The following is a 17113-nucleotide window of genomic DNA, read 5'->3' on the forward strand; positions in this document are numbered from 1 at the left end:
TCAGGGCTGAGGTGGCAGCAAAGCCGTAGGACTGTCAGGGCTGCTGTCACAGATGAGTTCATGACAGGAAGGATATACACTGCACCAGGTTTCAGAGTTCTCTTTCCTTTTGAAGCAAACATGGTTTTGTTCACTTCACCGAGAAACACACAGATGCTCTTCCCAAGAGAAGAGGGGAAAAAAAGTGGTTTCCCTCTTGAGTCTATCAAAATCATTTGCAGTGTCACTTCAGCGCCATGGACTTGTTCTCTCATCCCCAGCTTCATGTCAATCAGCAGAGTGGTCCCTCTTGTCTTACCAGTGCAGGGAGATCACAGCATCTGTCTTCTTCTGCCCTTACGCTGCTGCAGGCGATCTGCAAAGACTGCAGCTGGAACTGTGGGAAGAAGAGAGTTTGACAAAAAAGTAGCGTTGGCACACGCGGTCCATCACCAAATCTAATGACATTCAAGTGCTAAAAATAATCTTCAGTGATGATTTGACAGGACTCCTCCATGTGGTCCCAACTATCGTTGTGCCCAAAAAAGCCACAGCATGGAAAGTATCCCTGGCCATGGAGCGTTTTACAAGGCCTCGGGTCTCTGTGTCTTGCTAAGCAAGTCAATAAGCAGCTTCACGCCAGCAAAAGCCAAACGTCCAATTTACTCACAGTCCTGCAGCAGCGGGCAGGTGCTCAAGTAATTGGGCTTCAGCATCACCAAAATGTGAAAACGAACTTTGCTTTGCTCCCCTTGGGGGCATGGGGATAAGAGTAAACGTGGCAGCAGCATTTCCCAGGACAGATGTGATCCCCTCCCAAGAAGCCCCAACCTCTCTCTCTCACCACATCCTTCACAACTGACTCATCTTCCCGCTCTGATTAACAGAGGAGCGCACACTGCACAAAGCCAAGCCAAAATAACACGGCAGAGATTTTTTTTCTTTCCTTGACACCATTTCTCATCTTTTTTTTTCTCCCACTCCACACATTTAACAATGAGCAAGCTGTACAGCCCCAGGCGTGCGACATGCAGCATACAGATATAGATGAGCCCTGCAGATCAAGCGGCTTTTAAAGATATCTTAAATTAAATAAGGTTCCACGATAACTAGTAATGAGACGCTCTGTCTTCTCGAGGGCAGCAGAGCCGTGGAAGACACGAAGCTTTGCTGGGTTTGAAAGGCAGCGGGAGTAGGGACAGCACGAAGCTGGATCTGCCTAGCTAAGCTGCTAGCAGGGGGAATTTGGGAGGGACAAGGAGAGCAGATTCCTGCCTTGCTGGCCACAGGCTTCTGATCAAATTGCCACAGAATTTATTTAGGAAATAAGCAAATACTGCCTTGAATACCACCGTCCCCCGGTTTGTTATGCAGCCGGCCCCATATCTTACAGGCAATTGCAATGTCCACTTTTTCCCCAGTATACCCCAGACCTCTGCGTCTCTCTTTACAGCTGGGGAGGCATATGGGACAAACTGTTTTTACTGCGCCGGTTTGAGGCAAGGGAAGTTGTAAATCAACCGATACGTCATTTTCCCCTGCACTCCCAGACCTAAAAGCAGAGCCAAGGAGTAAAAGCTTCACATAAGTCGTGGACGATTTTCTAGAGTCCCACTAGCACATTGTGAGTGATGAACTTGCCCCTCATTCTGCACCTATTTAACGCTCCCGTTCTGCGGGGTAAGTATGGCAACAGACGGCCAGGCGACGGCACCTCAGGCAGAGGTAGGAGGCAAGGCAGAGGAACACCGCGCTGGGAAAGCTCGTTAAAATTGCAGAGATCGGCGGGAGCAGGACGTGGTTGTGTGTCAGAGCAGCGTTCGGAGGCGTTCAGAGCGAGAATGATACGAGATGGCATCCCTCTCCACCTGCCTACCCCAGCCAGCTCCAAATTTAAGCCTCCCCATCTCCAACAGCACGCACCACGGGGGACTCACCGATGCAGACCCGCTCCGGGGTCCTCTGGTCCTCGTCACTTTTCCCAGCATGATGAAGCCAGCGGTGGAGATGCTGCCGATGGTGTTGATGGGTTTCTCTGCTATTTTCTTACAGTCCAGGTAGAGTTTGACCTTGAAGTGGCTCACAGCCACGTGCACCTGGGCGGCAGGTGGAAAGAGGCGGGTTGGAGGTCCGCGGCGAGATGGGGGAGTCTTTTAAAGACAGTAATGCCTCTGCCCCGTTCCCGGACCACTGCTGTTCCTAGTGGTGTGGTTTTAATGAGCAAATGGATCAGGGGGCTCTGTGCTGCGTCTGCTGCGCAACGCTGCACTTTTCCCTGATGTACCCCTCACCTCTCCTTGGGAGAAGCCTTTCTGGAGTCGTAGTATTAAGTAATTTAGTTTTCAGAACTATCTGAATAAAGAAACTGCCTGCAGATACTGGTAGAAAGTGCTCATTGCTCATTTGGGTGGAATATCTTTGCTCTGAGGACATCGATGGCCAAAAAAACCCCTGTTATGAGTGATAAAGTGGCTTTCTCACAAGGCTAGATTTACTTCTTTCCTTCCTTCCTTCCTTCCTTCCAGCATTAAATGTTCACCAAAATCCCAAATTTAAAAAGAGAAAGTTTGATTTTTCAATTTTTCGTGATTATTAAGACCTAAAAATCCCTCAGCTTTGGAGTTTCTGGGTGGGAAGGAAAGAAATCAATACGTGGAAATCGTATTTTGAACACGGGATGAACCTTAATTCTTTACAATCCTAAACTTCAGCATATCAAACAGGTTTGCCGGTTCCCAGCAATCTGGATGCAAAGCATTTGTATAATCACTCCTCACTTTGAACAATACACATTGATGGCATAGTACTCTCAGAGTGGAGTGAGCTCGTGAGCCACGTTTCTCTCTCTCTTGATAAGGACCTTATGAAAGCTCCCATAGAATATCTTCTTCACTTCCTGCTGGTCAAAGGAGACTTCCTGTAAATCAGCCTTGTAGTCATGGTTGAAATACGTCAAGGATTTCTTACTGGCTACAGGGAAAATAGGACAAATAACAGCTTAGAATTAAAAGAGAAATTGATTTCACCCACATACTGAACATCAATAAATAAATAGGCTTAAACACGGTGAAAGACTTCAATAATTGTAATCAAATACTTCTAAACAATGCAAAAGAAAAATAATACATAAAAATAAAGAGTATGTTACAAGTAGAATAAAAATTACAGTACGTCTTTTAATTGCACTAGGCAGTATTTAAAATGCAATGTTGGCAGCGACAACAAAGCTTCCCAAAAACTGCTGCTGTGTAAGAAAAACATTAAAACATTAAAACTTTCCAAGTGAATACCAAAATGAGCTCTTCCGCTTGCAGAAGTGTATGCAAATACCTGAAGGTAATGTATTCAACAAGAAACCTTACGGTCAAGGTTAACACCAAGGAGAGGCTGGAAGTCTTCGTCTGTTATTTGCCACACAGCGAAGGGCTCCTTGGGGGTCTCGGGCAGGAGGCGCAGGAGGATGCTGATGGTGTGCTCGGGTGGGATTGCAAAGAGGTGGACATCGCTGGAAAGAGATGAGCCAAGCAAGCATCAGTGGCTTAAAGCAGCGAGAGCCAGCAGGCAACAGCCTACAGACAGGGCTCATCCATCGTGTTTCTTGGGCAGGGTGGCCTGGAAAAGTTTTGCCCCGGGAGCTGAACGTGATATGCCAGGAGAGAGCCTGCTCCCTATACTTTCTGCATCCCTCTCAGGCTGTTGAAGCCTGTGCTGAGTGATGAGTCCTGGAGGGCCTTCCCCTCGTGCCATGGGGACACCCAGGTGGAGCAGGCGGTGTCAGTCCATCAATGCCAAAGCTGCCTCAGGGAATGCTCAGAGGGCTGGAGCACCTCTCCTATGATGAAAGGCTGAGAGAGTTGGGGTTGTTCAGCCTGGAGAAGAGAAGGGTCCAGGGAGACCTTATTGCAGTTCTCCAGTACTTAAAGGGTGCTTATAAGAAAGACGGGGACGGACTTTTTAGCAGGGCCTGTTGCAATAGGACAAGGGGTTTTAAACTAAAAAAGGGCAGATTTAGACTAGATGTAAGGAAGAAATTTTTCATGATGAGGGTGGTGAAACCCTGACACAGGTTGCCCAGAGAGGTGGTAAATGCCCCATGCCTGGACACATTCAAGGTCAGGTTGGACAGGGCACTGAACAACCTGATGTAGTTGAAGGTGTCCCTGCTCATGGCAGGAGGGTTGGACTAGATGAGCTTTAAAGGTCCCTTCCAACCCAAACTACTCTACAAATGCCAAGACGCAACAAGTGCACCCTTAATGCTTTTCAAAATAGAGCCCAGCGGTAGCTTACAAAACATCCCTGCCAGGCTCCAAAACACTCCCCCAAGTCTCCTCTTCAAGCAGGAAGAATGGTCATCATGAAGTATGGGGTAAATCTTTAAGCCCTGGCAGAAATTAGTAAAAGTGTCCTTCAGGGATAAGCATAGAGCCTACAGAAAGGCCCATCTCGGTCCCCACGTCTCAGCTGCAGAATTTGGGCTCAGAGCTGGAATCCATGACCACGCAGCGATGCCCATCAGCAGCTGCTGGCACAACCCAGCTTCCTCTGCAGCCGCTGCCAAACCTGTCAGAGCACACCGGGCAGGAGCAGCCGTGAGAGGACACAAGGCAACGGGGAAGGTCAAATTGGTTACGCCTGAAATACATCTGTAACCTGAAACAGGACACATTTGCATGGGCGCATACACAACTCATCAAGCATTTTTTCAGGACTGATTCATAAGTAATGTCAGGTTCTTATTTCTCTCTCTGTTTCTGAAGGAGTAATGTCCTTGAAGGCATATGTACCAGCTGAACAAAAGGATTTGCCCATAACTTTCTGAGTATTTAAACCAAAGTGTTCTCTGAATCTCCCCCACTCTGTTTACTCCAAGAAGCTTTGCTTCTTTAACTAAGATTAAACTGAGCCAGTGCATCAGTAATTAGGCTTTAAACAAAGTAGCGTTGAAAGTCAGGAGTCAGATAATTCCTGACTTACAGTCGTAAAAAATGAGTGAGGTCATGGGAGCTGCCTGGCCCACTTGGGACCCTGTGGAGAAGCCTCGTACACAACAAAACAGGGTCAAGTCACAACCCAGAGTCATCGGTTATTCCCTCTCATCAATAAAGACCAAGCAGCAGAGAGACAAATATTTTCTAAAGCAAAGATCTGCCTCCAAACCAGAGATGCTGGGAGAAAGGATTGAAGATGAAAATGTGACCTCAAACTGACATCAGCAACATGTACGTGGCTGTGGACAGAATGCCTAAAGAATTGTGCAGTCTCCATACATAACATGATCCTTACGTCCATCACAGCAACTAGCACTGCTGGAAAACGTGATTTTGTAAAAAGGAAAAACCTCACTGTGAAAACGTTTGGCTGCACGAAAAAATATAATGAATAACCGTATTGTGCCCCCTTAACTTCTGTGTCACTTCTTCCATACTCATCCTGAAGAAAGTCAGAAGCTAATTTCTTAACATATCAAGGAAAAATACTCTGGCGTTGTTTTCAGTCTACCTATGGTTTGGTTTAGCGCATCATCTTTACAATTTCGTTTTGAAGTTGCCAGTGGGGCTGCATCGTTCACCCATAAATCAGTGATCTTCCTTTGCGGTGAGCGTAACTAACGGGTATGGCTGAGACCGACGACGAGCATGACACCGGGCACAGCTCCGCTCCCACCTGGTCCTCTGGGTGAGCTGCGTGTCTCTGAACAGGGTGAAGGTACGGGAACCGCTGAACACGAATGGCTCCATAGCTACGCCTTTAACAGAGGCGTATTCCTTCTCTACTAAGCCGAAAGCTTCCATCATATCAAATCCTGGAACAGACAAAGAAAAACAGAAAAATAAATGGTTAGAAAAGAGTGCCAAAAAAAAAAAAAGTGTGATTGCAGAGTGAGTAGAATTAGCCTCTAGCTAGCACGGAGAAGGCAATAGGAGAAAACGCCACAGCCACACGGCCATCAGCAAGGCTGTGCAAACTCACTAGTGTGCTCCCCGAGTGCCAGCCAAGGAAAATATTTTGTGCCTGTACCCTCTGCACACGTTTGCTGTAATTTCCTCTTGGAGAAGAGTAGACTAAAGATGGAGACTTCCACAACTGTTTTTTCAAATCTCCAGAATGAAAAACAAATAAGAAAGAAGTTACTCCAACAGTTTCTCCTTTTCAACTAGACGTAAAAATGTTATCTTCAAAAGACACGGAAGCAGTCCAGTAATTGCTAGCAGGGAGAGAGCATTATTTCTGCTCTGAAATGCCTTATATGTAAGAGTTGAAAAATTAAGGAAGAACTTAATTTGCATTCTCATGAGACACCCAGGGGTGACCTGCCTTATGTGGTCTACAGAGATTCTCCCCTGACACCTCTGGCATCGCCTCCTTGGCTCATGCAGCTTCATCTCCCTCTCCCAGATCAGCATTAAAGCTCTGAGTCATTTTCTCATTTCAGTTTTCTGTTCCGTAAGACAAGATCTTGCAATTAGGATTCTTTTTTTTTTAGTTTATCTGAGTTTGCAGCAGTCTGGGATGAAGGAGATTGCTCGTTCTTTAGTAAATGGAAAGGCTACAACTTCATTACAATGCAGTGCTTTCAGTCTGGATTCCCTCACCCCTTTTCTGTTTCTGCAGTTTCTTGGCTTGAGTTTTTATTTCGCCTGGGGGCTGGTCCAGGGTGCTTTTTTTTTTTCTTTTTCCTTTTTCTAACAGTACGAGGGAGTTTGCCAAAAGAAATTATCTACTTGAGACCAATTTACCTCTGATATGGATCTTCTGGCATTGGAGCTTCCTTTAAAATGTGAAGGAAATATTGTAGTGTAAAGACTGAAAATAAGGCCTGACTCAGAATTATAAACATATTGTAATATAATCATATTACTATCACATCACGAATCTGCCATGTAAATGGTTCCAGTGAGCTGTTAAGGAAACGGGCTACTCCCACCGCCTTTGTCAAGGAGGAGAGTTCAACATCTGTTGTGGCTTTATGATTTGATTTCTTCGGCTTCGGCACCCACGGACAGGGCAACAATCCCCGGGCGGGAACGCGCATCCCCGCGAGCTGCGAGGATCAGGGCTAGGAGCTGAGCAAAGGCGAAGGGACTCAGCCACGGAGTAACAGAGGAGCTGAGAACTGAAGCCAGTTTCTCAGTCTCACCCATACCACAAAGCTCTCCGGGAAGGAGGCGATATCCCTTTATAAGCAGAACTAATTGCTTTCCAATACGTAGAGGAACCACAACAGCATGGATGGGGCTTACGGCACAGACAGAATCACAGAATCACAGAAACACTAGGTTGGAAAGGACCTTCAAGATCATCAAGTCCAACCATTAATCCAGCACCACCATGTCCCCTAGACCATGTCCTGAAGCACCACATCCACACGTTTCTTGAACACTTCCAGAGATGGCGACTCCACCACCTCCCTGGGCAGCCTGTTCCAGGAGAAACGGGAGCTTGCTACCCCAGCAAAGCCTGTAGCCTGACTGCGGAGAGCTTTTTGGGTATCCATACCTCCTCTAGAGGATGCAAAGGTGGTCTTGGGACAGACTAGAAAGGTTTTCTAAGGAGTCTGTATGAGTTAGGAATTTAAATCCTCTTGGAATTCAACAGCCGTTTGAAGGTTATCTTCCTTAAGGCCCATGAAAATCCCAGCATTAACCAGTAACAGCCAAGGGCACGAGCGGGTGGAACAGCAGGGGCATACCAGTTCAGTTAGTGCTGAAGATTCTTCTACCTGATAAGGAATATTTTCCTATTTCGGTTCTCAGACTTCTCCCCTTTCCCTCAGGACAGGGAAGCCATTTCCCTCCTGCTCTGTTGCATATTTCTCCAAAGAGAAGACCAGCTAGTGTTTCCACACTCATAACCCAGCACCACCGGGGCTCGGTGTTCTACTGTACCTCGTACGGAGCCTTCGGTGGAGCCGATGGTGGGGCAGGCTGTGAGAAGAAAATAAAAGGGAAAAACTGTTAGGGGGAAAAAAAGACAGTAGGGGATTATGGAAGCAAAATGAACACGGTTCCTCTAGGCAGAGCAATGGAAAAAAACTCAGGAAAACACAGAATATTCTATAGCTTAATCCAGAGCCTGACCTTTGACCTTGTTTATATATATATAGGGATGGAGAGAAAATTTATATATATACAAATATCAAGGTTGTTCCTTGACTTGCCCAGCACAAAGATAAAAATACTGCCTTTCATCATCAAACATCCGCGTGATCGCTTTCTTTTGACTAATTCGCCTGGCACCTTACAATATGAAATACAAGGGAGCAGTACATTCTGCAAGTTTCTCTTTACAGACATCAAAACACCAATTTTTTTTTTTAAACGCTACTTTTACTGCAATATATGCCTTAATGGTGTTGTAAAATAAAGAAAGATATTTGCAGTTCAACATTTCATACCTGAAACTCAAAATACACACAGCAAAAATATGTATCTCAACCTGAGAGTTTGGCTTTTGAACTCTTTTGGGAAACACAAAGAGTTCGGGTAAAGTTTTCCAGTTTGCCTGTCAGAAATTCCCTCCATGAGTCCTCTAAGGTGCCACAGGACTGAAAGCAAAACCAGAGGAGAAAGGACTGGGTTGTGAAGCTGGAACGTGAGGCACCGTGGTTATGAGCACCCTCCATTTAAAAGGCTCAGGTAAGGAGGTGTTTTAGAAAACAGCGCACGAACGCTGCTTTCAATTTTCTGCTGCCATGTAAATCCCAGGCTATGGATGCCAGATGGAGCTGGAACAAAGGGAATGATTGACGCAAAATGAGAAATGTCCCTGAAAATCAAGGACATTTGACAAGATCAGCTATTTCATAAATGGTTTTCTAGGTCACCAGTATAATAGAATCTAGCAGATCATTATATTGAGGCTTTGTTATAGCCTTGCCATTGCTATTCTTGCATCAATGCCATTTCATACCTCATCAGAAAAGCGGGGCCTCCAATTTTCCATACCTAACTTTCGTAAAATGTGTAAAAAATTTAAAGGGGGTGACTTACCCTCCCCAAGGCACCTGAGATTCCCAAGTCTATAGGAGTTTTGATGCCATTCTTCATGATCAAGACATACAGCAAAGAAAGGGCATCCAAACCTATGACTTTGATGTGGTCATGGGACTGCTGAAGCCAGAAGTTAAAACACAAAGACTTACAAGTTGCCACGACCTCCATTATTCAACCCGGTGCATAGTTTTACACACACGTACCATAATTCCTGTAGAATTGGGTATGGAACTGTTGAAGGGATCTATGGAAACCAGTTAAGAAATCATTTAATGAAACCCGAGCCTCAAAACCATCTCTCTGAGCTTAACCAGCCCCTGGCTGTGGAGCAATGTCCTGCATCCAGGATTATCTGATTTACGTCTATACACTGCTCTTTCCCCTCCCCTTCCAGAAACCAACCAGCTTTCCAAATGCGAAACATTGCTCAGAATAGAAGCATGATGAAGAAAAAAAAGGAAGAAATACCCCCAAAGTCTGTATGAACAGCCTATAAGCTTGCCAATTTATAGGTATCTGACTTTCTTGTTTGGGAGCCAGGGAGCCCTTTCTGACCCTCGCCTAGACCCCAGTGTCCCTCTTGCTGGCATCCCTGGCAATCCTCACCTCCTTCCCAGGCTGAAGGCACCTGGATTTTTTTTGCTCACAGCTCTTTGGTCTGGCAATGCTCAGCTTAGACGAGGCATATCAGAGTCAGGGTAAGGATCCTCGACACTGGCAGTTTGCACGTCTGCTTTGAAGATTCCTCCTAGGCTTTCCAGCCTAGGGCTCCTGCTGTCTTGTTGTTGTTTTTGTTTTCTACCCAAATCCCAGCCAAATGCAGTTATTCACTGTACAATAAACATTCACTCCTGCAACACGTCAGACCCTTTCTTTCAGTAATTTGGTTACATATCTAGACTTGAATCTTTTACTGTATATCCAACAGTTCTCCCAGCACTATTACATATCATCTCTACTTCATAAAAAAGTTACTTTATAAAACATAGAGGATTTAATATTTCTCCTAGTGTCTTTTCAGCTATCATAGCCAAACAGTTATATTAAATTCTACAAGGTGACTCATCAACCTATGGGAGGATTGGTTTCTGCTTCAAAGTTCAAAGGACTCTTCCACTGTGGCCTGAACACCTGTAGATTTCCTCAACAAGCCACTTGAACTCTTGGTCTGGGATGTTCTTTGTTGGGTACAAATTAAAACTTTCTCATCTAATCTGCTTCATTCTTCCTTCGTGGCTTCCCTCATTAGATTTTAAAACTGAAATTTTGTTTAGAATCATTTCAAATAGACAGGAAAAGCATTACTGCCACAATATCTATATTCTAATATTTGCTTCTTAACAACTTTTTATAACCCCTTTAACTCAACATTTCTTGCTAATCCATTGCATAGTTCACTTTATATCAGCTATAAGAACATATGGTCATTAAATTTAATACGGGACTTCACATGGAACTTCAATTTAAAACATGTCATCATTCCCTTTGCTCCATTTTGGTCAAGTTGTGCAAAAATCCTCTAAAAATATTATCAGTCTTTTTACTAAGTGAGTCTGATTTTAAGAATTTATGTGGTTTCTGGCTGTCCTTGACAGTCCCCAGAGGCATCTGTCAAGAAGCGACATATCCACTCCTGCCTGCCCTGCCGAGCCCACACTGCGTAATTTGTTACTGGGGAGAAAGGGAAAAAAAAAAAAGAAAAGGCAAGATTTGTAGGTGATTTACCCTCTGTTTTAGATGGAACGAATCCTCGTATTGAAGGCAATTTAGACAGCACAGGAGCTGAAAGAGAAAGCAATGCACGTGTGAGCTCTGTTGCTCAGGATAGCGATGCCTATCTCAAGACCCAGATGGTCACTAGCCTTTCCCGGTCATTCTGGAATTCCAAATAACGCACGTGAGGGGGGTGGAAATTTCCCTTTTCCAGGCTAGTAGTCTACCCTGCTGACCAGAACCCTGGCCTTGGCCACAGCCCAGTGCAAGCGAGGACGTTGCCGCCGCAATAGAGATTACCTCAGGACTGATGGATGGAAGGTTACGAAGAACATGCACGTTCACGAGACGCTTACCCGTCCGTCCCGTTGTGGATGTGCTCTCGCTCTCTCCCGTGTAATGGATGGCAGAAAGGGTCACCTCGTAGGCTCGATCAGGCAGCAGCGACTGCAGGGTCACGCTGCTGCTTTTGCCAGAAGCCATGATCTACAGCGGGGTGGAAAAAAAGCCCAACATTTGGGCAGGCTTCCCGTTATAGCTCTGGTACTCTGGGACTAGAACAGAGAGGTTCTAGTGGCGAGCCCTGGGACAGCCGGGCTCAGGGCAGCATCCCCGCAACAGCGAAAGCGAGCCGAGGAAGCCTGGCTGTGCATTGCCACGGGATTAGCCGTCTCCAGGGGAAGGGCATTTCCCTGTGTAAAGACCCCAATATTCCCCTCGCAAATGCTGCAGAAGTGCCTGGTCACATGGTAACCAGTCTGGGTGTGAGTAGAAAACCTGCTTTTTAAAAAGTTAATGGTTAACCTCCCTAAGTCAGAGGGGCACTATATTTATCCTCCAGCCCGCTGCCCCCGAGAATTCCCCACCCCAGTTCAAGGGAGGGGAGAAAACTACATTATTAGCAGCTTTGATGGACAAAAATATCTTAACCACAAAGAAGCCTGGGAGTCCTCTTCACAAAGCAACACCCAGCAAGTCGGGGGAAGAGATTTGGTTTCGCACTCCTGCAAACCAGCTGACTTTACGGTAAAGCCTACAGGAGTGAGCGGAGTTCCCCTGGGCAGGAAATTGTCCCCATGTCCCTCCTGTCACCTCCAAAGGAGCTGGAGACTTACTGTTTGCTGAGCACCGGCGTCAGAAACAGGGCTGTAGGTGATTTTGTAGTGCTGTACGCGGCCGTCGGGGGGGGTCCAGTGGACCTGGAGGCTGGTGGGGGTCTCGGAGTCGATGAAGAGGTTGGTGGGTGGGCTCCGGGAATCTGCGGCAGGGATTAAAGGCAAGTGGCATAAAAGGCAGGTAGTACTGTCTATAAACAAGGCCGGCAGCACTTGCTTCCAAGCCTGTTTCTGAATGTTTCAGTGCTCTGCAGTCACCTCGGGGACCAGGCGAGAGAGAAAACACATTCTGGAGGGATGAGGATTGCCCAAATACAGCACAGTACAACTCAAGCATTCAGCCATTTAAAGCCTAGGGCATGGAAAAAAAACTTGGAAGTGGGGAAGAGTCCTGGAAGCACAAGGAAAAGAGATCCTTTATATACATCACGGACAGACACCAAAGGACACCCTTCATAAAGGCCCAAACTGGAACTGAATTTCATCAAGGATCTGGAGACACACTGGACAAACAGCTTTATTGCCAATTAAACCTGGCTCACACAAAGTCAATCCATTATAATTTCTAATATTTTCCAGTTTCATCTTTCTGATTTAAAATTATTCTAAAAAAAGCCCAGAGCAGCCAGCAGACAACACTTTTGTCTAGCGCTTCTCCCACCGACACCCACAGCCCCGCGGAGGGGATCACGTATGGTGCACCTGAGCTACTGGTCCTTGCCTGGCCCTGCACTGTGATGTATGGATGTATCCCAAATAGGTGATGGGCTGAGCCGCAGTCAGCCAGACAAGGGTTTGCCAGAGACCAAAGCTGAGAAATTTTTAATTATGTAAATGCATTTCTTTCCCTGGGGTCCTGCTGTGTGGCAAACTGGGCCTGGCAACAGAGGCTGTTACGCTGGAGTGATTTCTCTGCGCAGGGGCGGAGGGCTGGTACGGGAAAGCAGAGGGGACTAAATCAATTCACTGTTCAAACACGGGGCTGGAGAGCACGGGGTCATCTGCTCCTGGAGCTTGTTTCCAAGCGGTGTCTTGCTCTGCATGAATGCATGACTGGCCTTGAACCCGTGCTGGTGTGAAGACACAGAAGTCTTGGACAAAGAAAAGGAAGCATTGTATTCAGAAGAGACTAAAAAATATGGGTGAGCCCCAAAGACAATCAAGGACACGCACCCAAGCTATGAGATTTCTGTTCTGCAGTTTTACCTGCAAGGCTCTTCTACCCAGCCAGCAAAGTCCAGGGTGACCTTAGAGCACGGGTTGAATGAAGATCATTTGCATCATCATTGATCCTCCTGCCCTTTTCTGTATAAAACGAGCTTACTTTTACTGAAGCTGAACCAAGTTTTCTGGCAGCTGAATCAGGCTGGAGGCTGTTGCTGTGTATCGCCGCAAGGTAAAGCGGAGAAGAAAAGTGTGGGAGGTAAAGTCCCTTCAACAGCACTATTATTAGTGCCGTGCTATACGTCTGCGTCTTTGCTGGCTGCATTGGCTATTTCCTTCAGCTGAGGTAAGTGGAGACTCTGTTTAAGTGAACAAAGGGAAAGTTAGGGAAAGTCTTCTGAGTTGGGTTTTATTCTGGAAAGCCCCCAGGCCTGGCAGAATTTGAAGGCATGGATCTGACAGCCAGGGGAAATGTCACCTCCCGAAGCTGCCCAGGAGGAAAGAAGCATCTCTGACACAGAGGACACCATCTGTGCCTTCGATTACCTCTTGAACCTCTGCTCCTCCGCAGGAGGAATCCCAGGCTGCTTGCTCTCAGGTCTAAGCAGCGTCACAGGCACATTTTCAAATAAGAATAAAATCCTGGAATCCATTCCATCCAAATATTCATCTGCAATGATTATATAGGTCATGTTTTTTCCCTCGCTGCCATGGGTTGAAGCTTCTTCCCCACATTTCAATCTCTCTTATTTGCAACAAATGCCCTGGTAGGGAGAGCTCATTGAGGAGCTGGATAAAGATCTTGAAGACATTTATCAGCCCCAGGCTGGAGACGCTTCTGGCACAGCTTAGCTGGAGGAATGGGGCACATAAGCAGTCCGTGTCAGCGCAAAGTCAACCAGGGTGGCTCAGCACAGCTTCGGCAGCAGTTCCCATCCAAACTGCTCTCTCATTCTTCACATGGAAGAGGATAAGACACGTTCACGTGCTCTGCCCTGGTGGCAAAAACTTCCAAGAGACACTTTTTCAGCAGATGGGGAGGATGAGGAGGGGTAACACTGCCAAATTTGTAAAGATCTTCCCAAGTCCGTATTTACTAATTTTTGTCTCATCTTGCCTAAGCTGAGGGACTTCTTTCAAGGCCTCACCTCTGTGGTTCTTATTCTGATGGACCAACAGACTACGTGGGCTGTTGCATTGCACTCTGGTCCATTTGTCCCTCTGCCTGGAAAAGCCCAAGCCAGAAAACAATTGAGATTCAGAAACACAGTTGGGATATGGCCACCTAACACGTAACAATTCCTCCACTGAGCCTGGGACAGAATGCAACTCCACTTTAAACTCCTGGGTGGGCTTTGAGCTAAGCTGGGTAAGAATGGTGAGCAATACCTAAACAATTATGGTGACAGCATAATTCAATGGAGAGCTTGAACAACTTCAGTTATACTGCTGAAACTCGTTACACGTACAATATACCTTAAAGTGCCGCCCTTGCATCCAGGTTCCCAAGACATGTCACAGCCCTTTTGCTGTGGGGAGAGTCCCTGTGTCACCATGGACTGCTAACATGTCCTCTGATGCTCATTCACATCAAATCTGCCTCAGACCCTCAAGTGTGGACCACTGTGGCAAAGAGATACCCCAGCACCCTTGGTCCTTCGGAACAGAGAGGTGACTGTTTTATTTTGTTCAAGCTCCTTTTCCTCAGCCTGGGTGAAAGAACTTCCTCTCAGTACAAGAGAGAGGTCCCTGTCTGCTTCTCAGCAAGGTCAAGAGCCACCCCTCCCAGCACCTTCCAAGGATCACCGCTCAGCAACACCTCCATGTCCCAGCAGATTCCTCTCCCACAGAGCATATTCTGCGCTCCCGCTAGCTCGCGTGGAAGGTTTGTATCTGTTTGAAGAACCGCTAAGGTTGTTTATTAATATGACAAATGATGGCTGTGTAGAGCCTTTGGTCAAGGATGAGGACTTTGTTACACTTGACAATTTATAGGAACGTACTGAAAGGAAAGCTCTTAACCCAAATGAGACTTCAGTCTAAATATAACAGAAAGACAAGAAGAAACATCAGAAGTGTGTATAAGCACACAGTTTTGTTATCCATGGGAAATACATCAGTTTGCTTTTGTTCCGGCTCTGCCTCTTGGTAAGTCCCCAGAGAAAGGTTTGCTTAACTGGGTTACTGAAAAATAATCTAAACTTTTTCTTTTTTTTCTCCTAGTCAAGACTAAGAATTGAAAAAATCCACTTGCTCCATGCATTTTGTGACGACTAAAGCACTCCATTTGGCACCAGCTTTTTGCTTGGGTTTCAGGCTCGTGTAAAAGTAAGGCAATGACAGAGAGGGACTAGACTCATGGAAGGAGAGGTGGTTGTCAGCCTTCCCTTACCACCGCAGCCACGGGGAGGGGTGCCCTCCTCCTAAAAGGATGCTCAGACCACCTGGCATTGGTGATGGGAATGAAATTAAGGTATCTCAGTTATTTATGTTGCAATGTTCTCCATGTAACTAGTTAAATATTCAAATAAATAATAATAATTTTTTAAAAGCCTAAGGATCTGAGTTTTTCCAGCTGCACATCTCAACTCCAAAAGCAATTGTTACTCCCTCTTGCTCTCTCTGAGTGTTTATTTACACCATTACAACTTAAACACTAAGTGCTGAGCTAGATAAGAAGATAAAAAGGGACGTGCATAAGAAGGGACGTGCACTGTCACTGTCTCCAACTTCTGTTCCTTTTCCAGCTAAAGCTATTCAGCCACTTTAAGTTGAGTTCTTAAAGACTTTCGGGATAAATGTCAAACCATAACTTTGAAACAAATTTTATCCCTACCAGGAAGAAGAGAAATCTCACCCCAGGCCTATCAAATGACAGATCACAGTGATGAATGTTTTTGGTTTTTACAAGAGGATGATGTTTCTGATGACCTGTTGTAAGGGATTGGTGTCTGCAAGGTCCCTTGAGCCTTGAAATGGGTGTTTCAGGTGGGGTGAGGGGGAAAGTAGTCCTGAATAAAATGAACTTGGTGTTCTCACCTCACCCTCAGGGGAGGAACATGGTTCCATTTCACAAAACCGGTGTGCGCAGAGCATTGCTCTGACCTGGCATTTTTTTCCATTAACCTTCAAAGAAGAAAGTATTCCGGGGAGGATGAGGGACAGGGAGAGAAGCTTGTGTTACCAGTGCTTCCTGCTACCTTAAACTTCAGTGTTTCTTGCAAATTCTGCTGAGACAATTTTAAAAGAAACTTCATGACTTGACCTATTCTTATACAAGGGGATGCTGCCAAGAGAGGAAAAGAGAAAAACAATGATGGAGAGTGGTTTCTCAACCTCCTCTAATGTGTACTTTTGTTTTTGTTCAGCACAGCCTGATCACTGCTCTTCACCAGGTTGCAACCCAAAGTCTGCCATCCTGAGGAGAATTAGGTAGCTTTCATTGGTGTTGCAGTCCCCAGAATTTCATTTTATGATGAAAGTTAGTGTGGAGAGGGCTCATAAAAATTGAACCAAGGGTTTGGGGTTTTCCAGGTAGCATAAGAGATTGCCATACTCTAGGTGAATGAGTTACCATTCACCAGCTCTGCCATGTAGATTGACCCTGTTGGACTTCCTAACCACTCATAATTGCGCCAGTACAAGATAGTAGTTTTCGCTTGAAACTGTAAAGTTCTGAAGTACAACCACATCCCAGAATTTCCCAGAGTCCTGCCTAATGCCACATCTTCCCATACATCCATCGCACAAGCCTTACTCAATTTGCTGGCATCCACAAGTTTCCTCTGAACTGCTCAAGATCAGCACTGCCTCCTGCAAACCATCATCCACCCCTTCTCCTGCGCCACTTTGCCCCTGTGGGCACTTCTTACTTTAAACATTAAAAAGAAAGAATCACCACCAAAGACATCGATTGCACATGCAAATACTGGCCCTGAGAATCTCGCGGCACTGTCCGGACTGCTCACGTAAACCAACCAGCAGCACCCAGGAACTGAGACTCCGGTTTGGCTGCCCAGCTGCACACCTGATTTCTCTGAGTGTTTTCTTTTCTTCGTGCAGCAAGGCAAAGCCTGACATCCCCAAGGCATCCTTGTTCCTGAACAAGGACAGCAGCTGACAAGCAGAAGCCAAATCGCCGTCCAT

The 17113-nt window shown here is 46.0% G+C and overlaps 1 protein-coding gene across 1 annotated transcript in view; it reads right to left on the bottom strand.

Moving 5' to 3' along the window:
- Window positions 1–17113, bottom strand: part of COL20A1 (collagen, type XX, alpha 1) — a 48373-nt gene that overhangs the window by 12642 nt on the left and 18618 nt on the right. The window contains exons 18-26 of the mRNA XM_010291969.1: window positions 11804–11946; window positions 11045–11174; window positions 10701–10757; window positions 7869–7907; window positions 5647–5785; window positions 3342–3484; window positions 2840–2949; window positions 1917–2075; window positions 299–376 (exon numbers count right to left, since the gene is read on the bottom strand). Coding sequence (XP_010290271.1) covers window positions 299–376; window positions 1917–2075; window positions 2840–2949; window positions 3342–3484; window positions 5647–5785; window positions 7869–7907; window positions 10701–10757; window positions 11045–11174; window positions 11804–11946 — 998 coding nt within the window. The remainder of the gene's footprint in view (window positions 1–298; window positions 377–1916; window positions 2076–2839; window positions 2950–3341; window positions 3485–5646; window positions 5786–7868; window positions 7908–10700; window positions 10758–11044; window positions 11175–11803; window positions 11947–17113) is intronic.

The sequence above is a fragment of the Phaethon lepturus genome, unplaced genomic scaffold (assembly GCF_000687285.1).
Source record: "Phaethon lepturus isolate BGI_N335 unplaced genomic scaffold, ASM68728v1 scaffold30367, whole genome shotgun sequence".
In the NCBI taxonomy this organism is placed as follows: Eukaryota; Metazoa; Chordata; class Aves; order Phaethontiformes; family Phaethontidae; genus Phaethon; species Phaethon lepturus.